The sequence below is a fragment of the Balaenoptera musculus genome, chromosome 7 (genome assembly GCF_009873245.2).
Source record: "Balaenoptera musculus isolate JJ_BM4_2016_0621 chromosome 7, mBalMus1.pri.v3, whole genome shotgun sequence".
NCBI classification, from domain to species: Eukaryota; Metazoa; Chordata; class Mammalia; order Artiodactyla; family Balaenopteridae; genus Balaenoptera; species Balaenoptera musculus.
Genome location: NC_045791.1, coordinates 42334447 through 42347488, shown reverse-complemented (window position 1 = coordinate 42347488; position 13042 = coordinate 42334447). Strand labels below are relative to the sequence as shown.

Genomic DNA, 13042 nt, shown 5'->3' with positions numbered 1-13042 from the left:
TGTGAACAGGTTTATTAAATGCAAATAAAGGAATAATAGTGTTTGAATTTTTAAAATTATGCCCTTAATAAAAATATCAATGTTATGATAACGTTATATGTTACCATTTTTTAAAAACGTGTATTCTTTTGAAGATTCCAAGTCATAACACCACCGAAGTTCAAAAACGCATTCCTCTCTGTGCCTTGCTGTCAAATAATCCTAATTTTCATTTCACTGGAAAATGGTATTTTGAAGACTGTAGAGAAGAAGGTTATGGGTTTGTTTGTGAAAAAATGCAGGGTAAGAAATATTTGTTTTTTTATTCCTTTCATTTCCATGGCCCACTCTTCTCTTCCACATTTGTTTTACACGCTATATAAATGATAGTTTCATAGCTAAGTGCCAGCACTTATTCTTTAAGCTTTACATATATATGGTCACTTAATCTCCACTACTTCAGGGTTGTGCCCCCTAGTGGGGTTCTAAGGACTCCAGAGACCACTTGAGTGATGACCAAGTTTATGCATCCATTTTGGTCATATTAAAAGGCTTTATGCTTGTTCTAGGATTATGTGTCTGTTCAGATATTTAAAAAGACACTGAAAAAATGTTGGAAGAGAGTCAAGGACATAAACCAACTCAATACTTACTCCTTTCTTGGAACCCTAAAATGGTCTCTGTGGCTAAATATGGCAAACAGCACATTTCTAGATCTGATGATCAGAACCCCCAATGACTTCTGGTATGAAATACCAAAGCTATAGTATTACAGGTAGCCAGTGGGGACATGAACATTGTGAATGCACTGTAAGTGACCTTGAGTAACAAAAATAAAAACAACAACAACAATAGCTCACATCTCATGCTTTTACTGAGTCCCAGGCTTCCCTAGAAGGCCATAATTTGTGTCTGGAGCTGTGTGGAATTCTAGGCAGCCTAGGATACATATGCTTACTTGGAATATGAATTATACCTCTCAGTGTTGCATACATGTGAACTCTTTGATGATACTAAGTATCAACCCATCCTCAGAAAAGCAGTTCCAGAGAAATCCTCTTTCCTAGTTCACAGTTATCACTTTAGCATGGTAGTGGTCAGGAACTGAAAGATACCAGATCAGCTATAGCAAGAGTATTATGAGAAGAGCAGAGTCTCATCAGAAAAGAAATAATATCAATACATCATTACTTGTACACTTATGATGCACCTGGCACTGTGCCTTGCTTTTTATAAGTATTGTGCCATAAAATCCTCCCGACACTTCTATGAAGTAGGTAAAAGTCTCCACATTTTACAGATGAGGAACTTGAGGCTTAGGAAAAATAAATAACATATTCAAGTTCTCTCAAATACAATGATTCTATTCTAGGACCTTGATGTTGATCTCTTCTTGAAATGTACTCTCTGACCACTTTCTCTCTTTGATATTTTTGGGACTAACAGTGTTTATGTTCTTTTGGAGATAGTATAGAGCAGTGGTGGTGGAGTTCAAATCCCACATGGGTTCCTATTCCACCTCTATAAATAAACTGTCAGCCAAGTTTCTTATCTTCTCTGAACCTTGATTTCTGCATCTGTAAAATGGAATAATAACTATCTCACAGACTCTACATATATACAATGCTTAGCATGTTCCTAGCATGTGTTTAACAAACAATTGTTGCTTTTGTTATTATTGTTTCTATTATATTATTATTCAACTACACAAGTTCTTGTAGTCTACAATGAATATCCAAATTCTGACTCCTCTTCTTTGTGTGCCGTGTGAGTATGTGTTTACACTGGGTTTCGAACCTAAAGTCTTTGATCTGTCTGAAAGAATAAAGATATCTGAATAAAAAGAGAGACAAGGGCAAAGTCAAGACCCCCAATTTTGAACTTGGTTTCCAATGGATCTTTCTCAGGGCAGCAGATGGCAAAATCATAGTGCTCAAAATCATTTATGTTTTGAAACTGGATGAAATCAATAACATAGGGAGAAATTCATATATGTGAAAATACAGGTGCACGACTTAGTGGGAAAAACCAGTTAAACTGGTATTTGGGTCACACATACAAAGAATTTCAGTTACTTTAATTTTAATAATTGTTATCATTTTTAAATGGCTACTTTGGTATTATGCTGGTTTTGTGTAAATAACATTTAGTCTTGGTACATCAGCTGGCAAACAGAGTTCTACAAAGAAAAACAGATGATGAAAGTGTGGTCCATCAGAATTTAATTGGTGAATAGATTAATTTCACTTTGGTTTTACAATATGTACTACTGCTATATTGAGGTAACAGTTTCAGGAAAAGTCAGATCCTCACTCAGCCATTTTTATTTGGGAGAGTGTGACAAGAAGAGGAGAGGAGAGCAAGAAGCAGCATTTACTGAGTGCCTGCTGTGGTCCACATCCTATAGTAAGTGCTCTATGTGAATATCTCCTTGAATTTCACCCACACGCCTCTAACGAAGGCCTTAATAATCTCTTACAGACCAGAAATCTAAAGTTTAGAGAGATTAGCTGATTTGGCCATTTAGGGTCAGGACTGGGATTGAGTCCCAGGTCTTCAGACCTATCCACCATGCTCCTTTTCAACCCCAAACGTGATAAAAACCAGTATACAGAGAGAAATCCCAGCCACTTTGGATCAGACAGTTGAGAAATTCTTACCTTTTTTGTGTGTTTTAGGATGCCTAAACTCAGCCTAAAGATAGTACAGAACAAAAAGGCAAATGTACATAGTAAAGAAGAAACATCTGTATGTAACACATGAGCTTGGTTCTCACTTGATCACAGCCACTCATTTATACAAAGCACCAATGATCATGTGTGGGAAAACCTTGTCTTTTAATTTATAAATCTTGACTCTGCTAGGTGGCATATTAATAGTAATGGTTTATAAGAACTGTATGTATTTCTAAGCATTAACTTATTTCTTAACTTCTCTTTAGAAATTATACATGTTAGCATTAAACATGATAGCAATTATCATACAGTCTCAAAAGTTTAATAAAGTGTTATATTTGAGAATATGCACTTGTAAATTGTGTTTGCAAAGCAGTGTTTGACTACATTACATATGTTAATATTCTCTTAGTAAGTATTAAGTTCTGCCAGAGGCATGCGTTAGGCTGAGTGTACCTAGAAGAAGTAAACTTGCCTAAGGAGATCCTATCAGTTCCACCAAAAAGTGGTCAGTTTGACAAGGGATTGTCAAAAATGGGAAATCTAGAAATGATTCAATATATGTTTATATTTATATTTAAAACTCACTCATTAAATTTCCTAAGTGTTTTCATTCTTTAGTATCACCTATGCTTACAGGTACTGTCTTCATTTTGAAATAGTCAATTCTGGGAAGAAAAACTCTGATGTTAACAAGAGCATGGTTCATTGTACAGGGATCATGCTAAGCTTTGCCTCCCCCTTTCTCATCCAGGTTGTACAAATAATTTTTGTTGTTCTTTTTCTAGATACTCCTGGACACAGTATAAATACATCTGATATGTATCCAATCCCCAATACCTTAGAATATGGAAACAGAACTTACAAGATAATTAATGCAAATATGACTTGGTATACAGCACTAAAAACCTGCCTGATGCACGGAGCAGAACTGGTCAGCATTACAGACCAGTACCACCAGTCTTTCCTCACTGTTATCCTCAACCGGCTAGGACATGCCCACTGGATTGGACTGTTCACTGAAGATGTAGGTGTCCTAAAATCCTTGGACAATCCTTGCATAATTAATTTCCATATCTACCTCCTTAGTGATATAGCCACTGAAATTAGCACAGGGGAAAAAAAGCCATGAAATAAGAGTAAATGTAACATTTAGGTAATTGGATTATACAATAACTACTGACCAACCTCATGAGCAGCATATAACTACAAAAGGTGTCCCTTTTTAGAGTAAACATCTACTTGCCTAATTTCTGGAAATTCATGCCCTTCAAAGTTTCTCTGAAGATGTCTGAAAAATTTCAGGATACTGACTTATAGGTGCACTGGAATACATACTGAACTCAAGCACCTGCATTTGGGTAATTTGTTGCATTTAAAGAATCCCCAAGAAAAATGAATCATGCTTCCTGCATAGAAATTTGGTTATTAATTAATTCAGTACCCCTTGGAATTTAACATGTGCGTTATTTTCCCCCTCTAGGGAAATGGTTTGGAAAGTAGTATTTTTACATTTTTTAAAATAAAAGTATTACACACTCAAATAGTGAAAAGTAAATCTATTCTATCCTGACCTCTAGTTCTACTCCTCAAAGTTAATCACTGTAAACAGTTTCTTGTGTGTCATTTAGAAATTTTCCGTGTATGCATATATATACACATGTAATGGATTAGTATGTATATTTTTTAAAAATATAAATGAGCTCATACTATATATACTGTCCTTAAGCTTGCTTTTAATTTAATATACGTTGTTCAGCTTTCTATGTCAGCTCATAAAAATCTAATACATTCTTTGAGACAGCAGCATATATGGATATACCACAATTTATTAAACCATTCTCATGTGAATGGACATTTGGGTTCTTCCCAGTTCTCACAATTCCAAACAATGCACAACAAATATCCTTGTACAAGTAGGATAAATCCCCAGGAATGAAGTTGCTAAGTACCCTTTATAAATTTTAACAAGTGATGGTGCCATATTGCCCTCTAAAATTTTGTGCCAATTTACATGCTAACAACAGTGTATGATAACATCTAGTTTTTTCACATCCTTACCAACACTGGGTATGTCAAAATTTTAATCCTTGCCAGTAGGATAGGTGAAAGGATGGTATTTCATGGTTGTTTATTGTATTTTTATATTATAGAATTTTTAACTTTATGTAGTCAATTTTGCTTTATGACCTCTGGATTTTTTTTATCAGACTCGGAAAGATTTTTCCCATATCAAGAGTATAAAATATTTAGCCAAGTTTTCTTTAGCACTTTTATGTTTTCAATTATATGTATGAATCTTTGATCAATCTTAAATTTATTTTGGTGTAAAGAACAAGATATTGATTCAACTTCACTCTGATTGCTTACCAGGAAATTATGGTGGGAGGGAACCAAGGATTCCCAAAAACTAAAAAAGATATTACTTATGGCAGATAGTCCTTTTTGTCAGGCCATATCCACAAGCTGTCCTAGACTTCCTGAAATATAAGTCTAGATGTAGAAATATAAATCTATGCATGAAGTGAGAGCTGCTCAGACAGCATTGGGTGGTGTTGCCAGCATTCATGGCAAGGAAACGATGGCTCAATTTCCCTCCACAGAATGGTCTTAATTTTGACTGGTCAGATGGCACCAAATCCTCCTTCACTTTTTGGAAAGACGATGAGTCATCCTTCCTGGGTGACTGTGTTTTTGCCGACACCAGTGGACACTGGAGTAGCACAGCCTGTGAGTCATATCTGCAAGGAGCCATTTGTCATGTGCCCACAGGTAGGTTCAATTCTATTCAACTCAAGAAATACATACTGTGAACCTACTGTATGCAAGGCACTGTGCTAAGCAAGAGCTATGAGGGAAAGTAGTAAGAATTATCTGCCCTCATGAAGCATTTGGTCTGGTAGGTGATGTACAAGTAAGTGTTACACGAGGCAGGGCTACCAAATGATATAAGAGCCATAGCAAGTGCTGTGGGGGGATAGCAAGAAAATAGACACATCAGATCCACTTGGGGAAAAGCAAAAAGCCTTCTTGAAGGACATGACTGTGAAGATTGGTCTTGAAGAATGGGTGTGATCAGGAAATGATGGGACATGGAGAAGTATTCTGAGCAGAAAAGCTTGGGCAGACATGGGAGGAAAAAAGGACTGGGCATGTAGCTGAGCAAAGCTGGTGTTGAGATTTTCCTGCATGGCAGGTTTTTGGTAAGAGAGAGGTAGGAAATCAGGCTAGAAACATAGGTTAGGAGCATGTGTGGCAGACCTTGAATACCACTGAAGATTTACGTTTAAGTCAAAGACTAATAGGATTCTAGAGCCATCATCATCCTCATCATCATCATCATCATCATGGTAATAATATTTATATTTATATTATATATGTATATATAAAACATGACAGTAATGATAATAATATCTCATTACACTGAATGTTCACCTCGCCCAACCAGATGAACATTATTTTAAAGATGAAACTTAAACTCAGAACATTAAATAGCTTCCTGAAGATCTCACAGATGTCTGTCAACAGCACCAGGAGCAGAAGCCAAGTTTCCTTGATTTCTGATGTCGTGTTTATCCCATTAAATCAGGTCCCCTTTCCTTTGATTGCTATGGTGTACAAAAAGAAATTTCCTTAACACTAACTGGTTTCTTTTTAAATCTCTCATTTAGCAAGTGTGCATGTATTTACTTACTCTCTGGATACTATAAGTCAAATAGCACACATATTACATAACTTCAGCTCAAAACAATTCAGGACAAAAATGTAAATGATAGCCATATGTATTGGGAAAGCTAATTCTCCTTCTAAAACACCATGAAGTTATCTTTCTTTTTTCAATAACGCTACATTTATTGAGTGCTTAAGTGACAGGCACTAGCTCACCTAAACTTCTTAAGTTGTAAGAAAGATGTTATTGTTAGCTCTCTTTTACGTGTGTGGGAGTGTGGGGAAGATAGGTAACATACCCACAGCCATGCACCTAGGATCTCAGTGTGGGTGCGTCTGACTCTCATGCTTGCCCTCTGAAGCAAAGACTTCCCTAAATTCCCCTTAGTTATGTGTTGTGTTATGTCATGTCATGATATATGTTATGTTATGATATGTTACATTATGTTATGTTATGTTATACTATGTTATGTTATGCTATGATATATTATGTTATACTAATGTTATGTTATGATATGTTGTGTTATGTCATGATATATGTTATGTTACATTATGTTATGATATGTTATGATATATTATGTTATACTATGTTATGTTATGTTATGATATGTTACTTTATTGAATGCTTTATTTTCTCTAAGTTGACTAGCAGGTAAGGATTTACTAAATCTTCAGCACTGAATGGAACACATTCTGTACATTTGGAAGTGTCTTTTACCAACTTCATTCAGCTGCCAGTATTTCTCTGAATCACATCCCCCAGTTTTTCCAACCTTTAGGACACTAATTGTAAATATTAAAGATAACACCCAAACTAAGCCTATGAAGCTATGCATTAATATACCCTGTTATGTGTAGGTAAAGATTATTTCTGCCAGACATGCTATAAGCCATTCCAGTTTTGTAATCATTTACATTAAACCCACTCTTTCAGAGTATTATCATGAAAATCTCATTACATATATTTATCGTGGTCTTTCATATAATGTAATGCAATGTTTATCTCAATAAGTGAACCCAGTCACCACCCTGAAATTATAACTGATTTTGTTCATAGAAACAAGACCATTTGGATACCCAGAGTTGTGCTCAGAAACATCTATTCCCTGGATAAAATTCAAAAGTAACTGCTACAGTTTTTCTACAGTCTTAGACAGTACGAATTTTGAGGCTGCTCATGAATTTTGCAAAAAGGAAGGTAATTCTTTTGTTGTGGTAAAATGCTTTCAATGTGTTCCTTCTTGACATTTCAGTAAACAATGTAGTTTTCTTCATTTGTCTGATTATTTAGTGATTTCAGAAGCAACAAAAACAATTGCAAAAGTAAATATTATTGAATTTGCTTGTTTGGGGGATGGCTAATATGTTCAATGTTCAGTATACAATTAAAAACCCAAGACGATGTCTCAGGATACTGCACTTTCCCAAAAAAGTGTTCCCTTTGAATGAATTTGAATTATGAATCTTTAATGTTCCTGAAAATTAATATTCTATTCTTTAAGTACAAGCTTGTATCTTTTAATAAATGTCATACTACTTTTAAAATTCTAATCAAAAATTACTTACTAACAATAGAAACTTTCACTTTTCAAAGCCTGAGCTTTTAAATTTTTTATTGAAGTATAGTTGATTTACAATGTGTTAGTTTCTGGTGTACAGCAAATTGATTCAGATATGGATAGATAGATAGTTAGAAATATAGATATATATTCTTTTTCAGATTCTTTTCCATTATAGGTTATTATAAGATATTGAATATAGTTCCCTGCGCAACACAGAAGGACCTTGTTGTTTATCTATTTTATACATAGTAGTATGTATCTGTTAATCCCAAGCTCCTATCTTATACCTCCCCCAACTTTCCCCTTGGTAACCATAAGTTTGTTTTCTATGTCTGTGAATCTGTTTCTGTTTTGTAAATAAGTTCATTTATTTCATTTTTTTAGATTCCACATATAAGTGATATCATATGATATTTGTCTTTCTCTGTCTGCCTTACTTCATTTAGTATGATAATCTCTAGGTCCATCCATGTTGCTGAAAATGGCATTATTTCATTCTTCTTTATGGCCAATATTCTATTGTGTATATATACCATATCTTCTTTATCCATTCATCTGTCGATGGACACTTTAGGTTGCTTCCATGTCTTGGCTATTGTAAATAGTGCTGCTATGAACGTTGGGGTGCCTGTATCTTTTCAAATTAAGAGTTTTCATCTTTTCTGGATATATGTCCAGGAATGGAATTGCAGGATCATATGGTAGTTCTATTTTTCATTTTTTAAGGAACCTCCATACTGTTCTCCATAGTGGCTGCACCAACTCGCATTCCCACCAACAGTGTAGGAGGGTTCCCTTTTCTCCACACCCTCTCCAGCATTTACTATTTTTAGACTTTTTGATGATGGCAATTCTGACTGGATAGCATCTCAATATTATTGAGATGATATCTCAGTATAGTTTTGATTTGCATTTCTCTAATAATTAGCAATGTTGAGCATCTTTTCATGTGCCTGTTGGTCATCTGTATGTCTTCTTTGGAGAAATGTCTAATTAGGTCTTCCATCTATTTTTTTATTGGGTTGTGTTTTTTTGGATATTGAGCTATATGAGCTGTTTGTATATTTTGAAAACCAAGCCCTTGCTGGTCGCGCTGTTTCCAAATATTTTCTCCCATTCCATAGGTTGTCTTTTCGTTTTGTTTATGCAAAATTTATAAGTTTAAATAGGTCTCATTTGTTTATTTTTGCTTTTATCTCTTTTGCTTTGGGAGACTGACCTAAGAAGACATTGCTATGATTTATGTCAGAGAATATTTTGCCTACATTCTCTTCTAGGAGTTTTATGGTGTCATGTCTTATATTAAATCTTTAAACCATTTTGAGCTTATTTTTGTGTATGGTGTGTGAAGGAGTGTTCTAACTTCATTGATTTACATGCATCAAAGCCTGAGCTTTATGAATTATGGTACAGAAGAAATAATTTTAATTGTATTTACATGTAAACACAAATAGGTATTCATTTGCTGTTTGTCTCTTTTATAGGATCTAATCTTTTAACAATCAAAGATGAAGCTGAAAATTCATTTCTCCTAGACCAGCTTTTAGCTTTCAGTTCTTCTGTCCAGATGGTTTGGCTGAATGCTCAGTTTGATGGTGACAGTAAGTGACTGGGTAGAGAGAGGGCATAAATAAATACACAGTGGTCAAGGTTGATGGAAATGGCATCTGCAAACCAGAAAACTTCCCTTGGATACCTTCCTGTTTAAAAAAATATCATAAATCCTAAAGCCATTTCTTCCAAAGACATCATTGCTAACCCCTTTTTATACCCTCTTGCCCTTTGAAATAATCCCAGAAAACCAAAAATGAAAACAAACAAGTTTATCTTATACTTAATCTTGCATTATGAAGATGCTTGGCTGGAACTTTGTGTTCACAGACTTAGTCATAGACACCAAACCATATTTACTTGAAAATACCCCAGGTTTCTAAATGTTATGAGAGCACAGTAGAGTTATGGAAATGTTTCAGTGTTAAATAGTGCTAGTAGAATTGTTATTTGCTACTCATAAAAACCAGAGTTTGTAATCAGATGAGAGCATGCTATTCTTTTCTTTATGTAACTGATGGTTGTTCAAAGTACTTGTAAAGAAAATTACTTTAAGTGGTATAGAGAACTTGTTACAGTGGTGTACCAAGGTGGAGGATGGGTCCATGCTGGCAAGGAAGAGTATTTCAATCACCGACATTGCTTAAAATTTCTAGCACAGGGTGATAATAAAAAGCTGACTGACTTATGCTTAGTTTTATTGTTTGTTTTAAATCCTTTTCAGACAAGGCACTCCCTTATCACCTACACATGGTTGGATTCTACCACTGCCCCCACCCCTTGGTATACCACTGGCTTGCTTTTTAAAGAAGCTCACTGTACTCTGTGCTCATAAAGGACTGTTTGCAACTACTTGATTTCTAAGATATTCAATATACTGAAGTAATGAAGTTTTTTTTTCTTTAAGCTTTTAAGTTCAACCTACGATTTTATTATTCTATCTATAAATCTAATACATTTTAAGGGGTACTTTACAAAAAAAAGAAGCTGACTGTAAAATTCTTTTAGAAAGTGATCTACTTTGTAATGATATAGCTGTTAAGACTTTAAATGATTTCTTTAAATTGTTTGTAATGATAGGGAATATTTCAAATTCAAACTGTACATTAAGAAACATGATATCTTGAATGAACTAAATTAGAACAATATACCTAAAATAAAGAGAGTTGTTCACCAGGCAATTTTACTTATACCTACATTTTGATGTTGAGTTCATGATTTTACCTACTGAGTTGAATGCATCAGATAAGGAGAGAGTCTCATTAAATTTAGGGGCTGCTTTTTAAGGTTCATTCCAGACTTAGTATGTTTGATAACCATGCACATAATTCATGTTAGCATTTTTTCCACAGATGAAACCATAAAGTGGTTTGATGGAACTCCCGCAGACCAGTCAAACTGGGGTATTAGGAAGCCAGAGATGGACCACGTCAAACCCCATCTGTGTGTTGCCCTGAGGATTCCTGAAGGAGTGTGGCAGTTATCCTCATGTCAAGACAAAAAAGGATTTATATGTAAAATGGAAGCAGGTGGGTAAAGTTAGAAGGTAAATCTTCATTTTGCTTCTACCTTGACTAAAGTTGACCCACCTCTTTAGCACTTAAAGCTTTTAAAATCTAAGTATTCAGAGAGTATTCAGGTAGATTCTAACATTATCGTCTTGTTTTACATCAAACAAGTCGGAGAACATTTCAGCTCCTTCCTCTGATATGAAGAAAACAAATAATTATAAATCAAATCAAAGACTATGACTTTCTTATGTCACCCTAGCTGTTAACTTAATGGGCAAAAAAAGAAGTTTACCTCAAGCAAATAGAGCTGGGAATGTAAACCAGCAGCCCTCATTCTGGCAGCTGCTACTCAGAATTTTAAGCTCCATCTTTGGTCCCAGGAAATATAATTCAGGTCTAGGTATCCTTGTTGTGGATAAGTAGATGTGATTCTCTATTGCAAGCCATAATATATTATAAAAATCATATAACTTCATCTTGAGCTATATACTTAGTTTGTGGTGATTATAAATAATTTTAGAAATATAAGCCAGAAAATTCTAGTCAGTTGCAAATAACAGAGCTTTCTAAGAGAAGACGTTAACAAGGATCATTAACAGTGGGAAGGTGTTTATAGTAATCACAACAGTTTCTAGATGCAGGTATTAATAAAGAAGCAGGGATTGATATGGCCTGGGCTCCTGAAGAAAACTTCATAGAGGGAATGAGTCTTTGGAATCGCAAAAGGTAATGAGAATAGAGGAGGGAAGGAATATTGGATAAAAGGTCCAGAATGACTAAAGGCAGAAACTGAGAATGAGCTTAGACTGGACCACGTTAGGTGGTGTTGGGAATAAAACCGTATTACTGTAGGATCCATCCACAGAAAGTGCTGGGCTAAAGAGCTGAACTCCATGGCGAAGGACACAGGGAACCCCTACATGCTCTAGAGACACCAACAGTGGAGTCACACCCATCTGATGTAAAGGGAGACGGTTGTAATTTGAGTCATAGAACTGGGAACAAAAAAGGGAAGGTGGAAATGGGAAAAGAGAATCATCAGGCTTTGGTGACTGATTAGATATTGGGAATTAAAGAGCAAAAACTGGTAGGTGTGGGAACCAAACTTTGAAGCTCCGAAAGTATGGATATCAACTCTGTTTGGAAACCATGACTAACCTATTAGTGTGCCCAAGCAACCACTAGCATTCAACTATCAAGAACAAATCAGAAACACCTCATGTCTGTTCAGGACTTTAAAGCTTCCTGTACTACATAGGACACCTCTTTTATCCTACACAGCAACTTTCCAAGGCAGTGAAGCAGATACAGTATTCCCATGTTACAATGAGAAAAGTCCTTGTCCAAACTGAGGCTACATGGAGAACTACACGCCACATTTTCTGATTCCATATGCCCCTTCTATACCTGCCCGCTGCCTCCATCCTGAGAATGAATACTCGTTCAACAGTCTTTCTTTAAAATGTATCTTTACACATACACAATACTACATGTTTTCAATAATATTATGCAAAATTATACAATATTATTTTAAAATTGCAAAATTGAGGTTTTTTTTTTTTTAAAGTGTATTTTTGCCATTGGTAATGTTGACATTTCTTTTAAGAGTGAATGGGCATAAGTAGTGCACTAAGGCACTTCCTCCACTCACAAATCTTTACTGCTCTGCCTCTGGGTCATTCCCTACATATTTCTCTGGATCTTTGCTTAAATCAAAAATAGCAGAGTTCAAACTTTGATATAGAGTCTACTTGGAAAAGATACATTCTTACAGTAGAAAATCCTCAAACAGGAACCCTCTAACTTTTTGAATGGGGGAGCTATTATTCATTTCTCAAGATTCTTGAGATTTAAAAGGTGAGAAGGTGCTGATTTTTTTAATCTTTGCAAAAAGCCAGGGAGGTTACCGTTGCTGGACCAACTCCACATCAGATCCCAACAAAACTGAGTTCCTTGCAGGCAGGGACTATATTTTACTCATATTTTTAATGCAGCACAGTGCTGAAACTGGATGGGGATTCTTCAGCTTAAAAAAAAAGCAGTGTATGTGTTTGTGAGCACTAATAATGATTATTATAAATCAGGGGTCAGCAAA

General features: G+C 35.3%; 1 protein-coding gene across 3 annotated transcripts in view; it reads left to right on the top strand.

Moving 5' to 3' along the window:
- PLA2R1 (phospholipase A2 receptor 1) overlaps positions 1-13042 on the top strand; it is a 115603-nt gene that overhangs the window by 100036 nt on the left and 2525 nt on the right. The window contains exons 23-28 of one of the 3 annotated variants that reach the window (XM_036858525.1): positions 135-282; positions 3443-3681; positions 5258-5426; positions 7381-7521; positions 9370-9486; positions 10789-10965. In XM_036858525.1, the coding sequence (XP_036714420.1) occupies positions 135-282; positions 3443-3681; positions 5258-5426; positions 7381-7521; positions 9370-9486; positions 10789-10965 (991 nt within the window). The other 2 variants (XM_036858527.1, XM_036858526.1) reach the window with 2 other exon arrangements.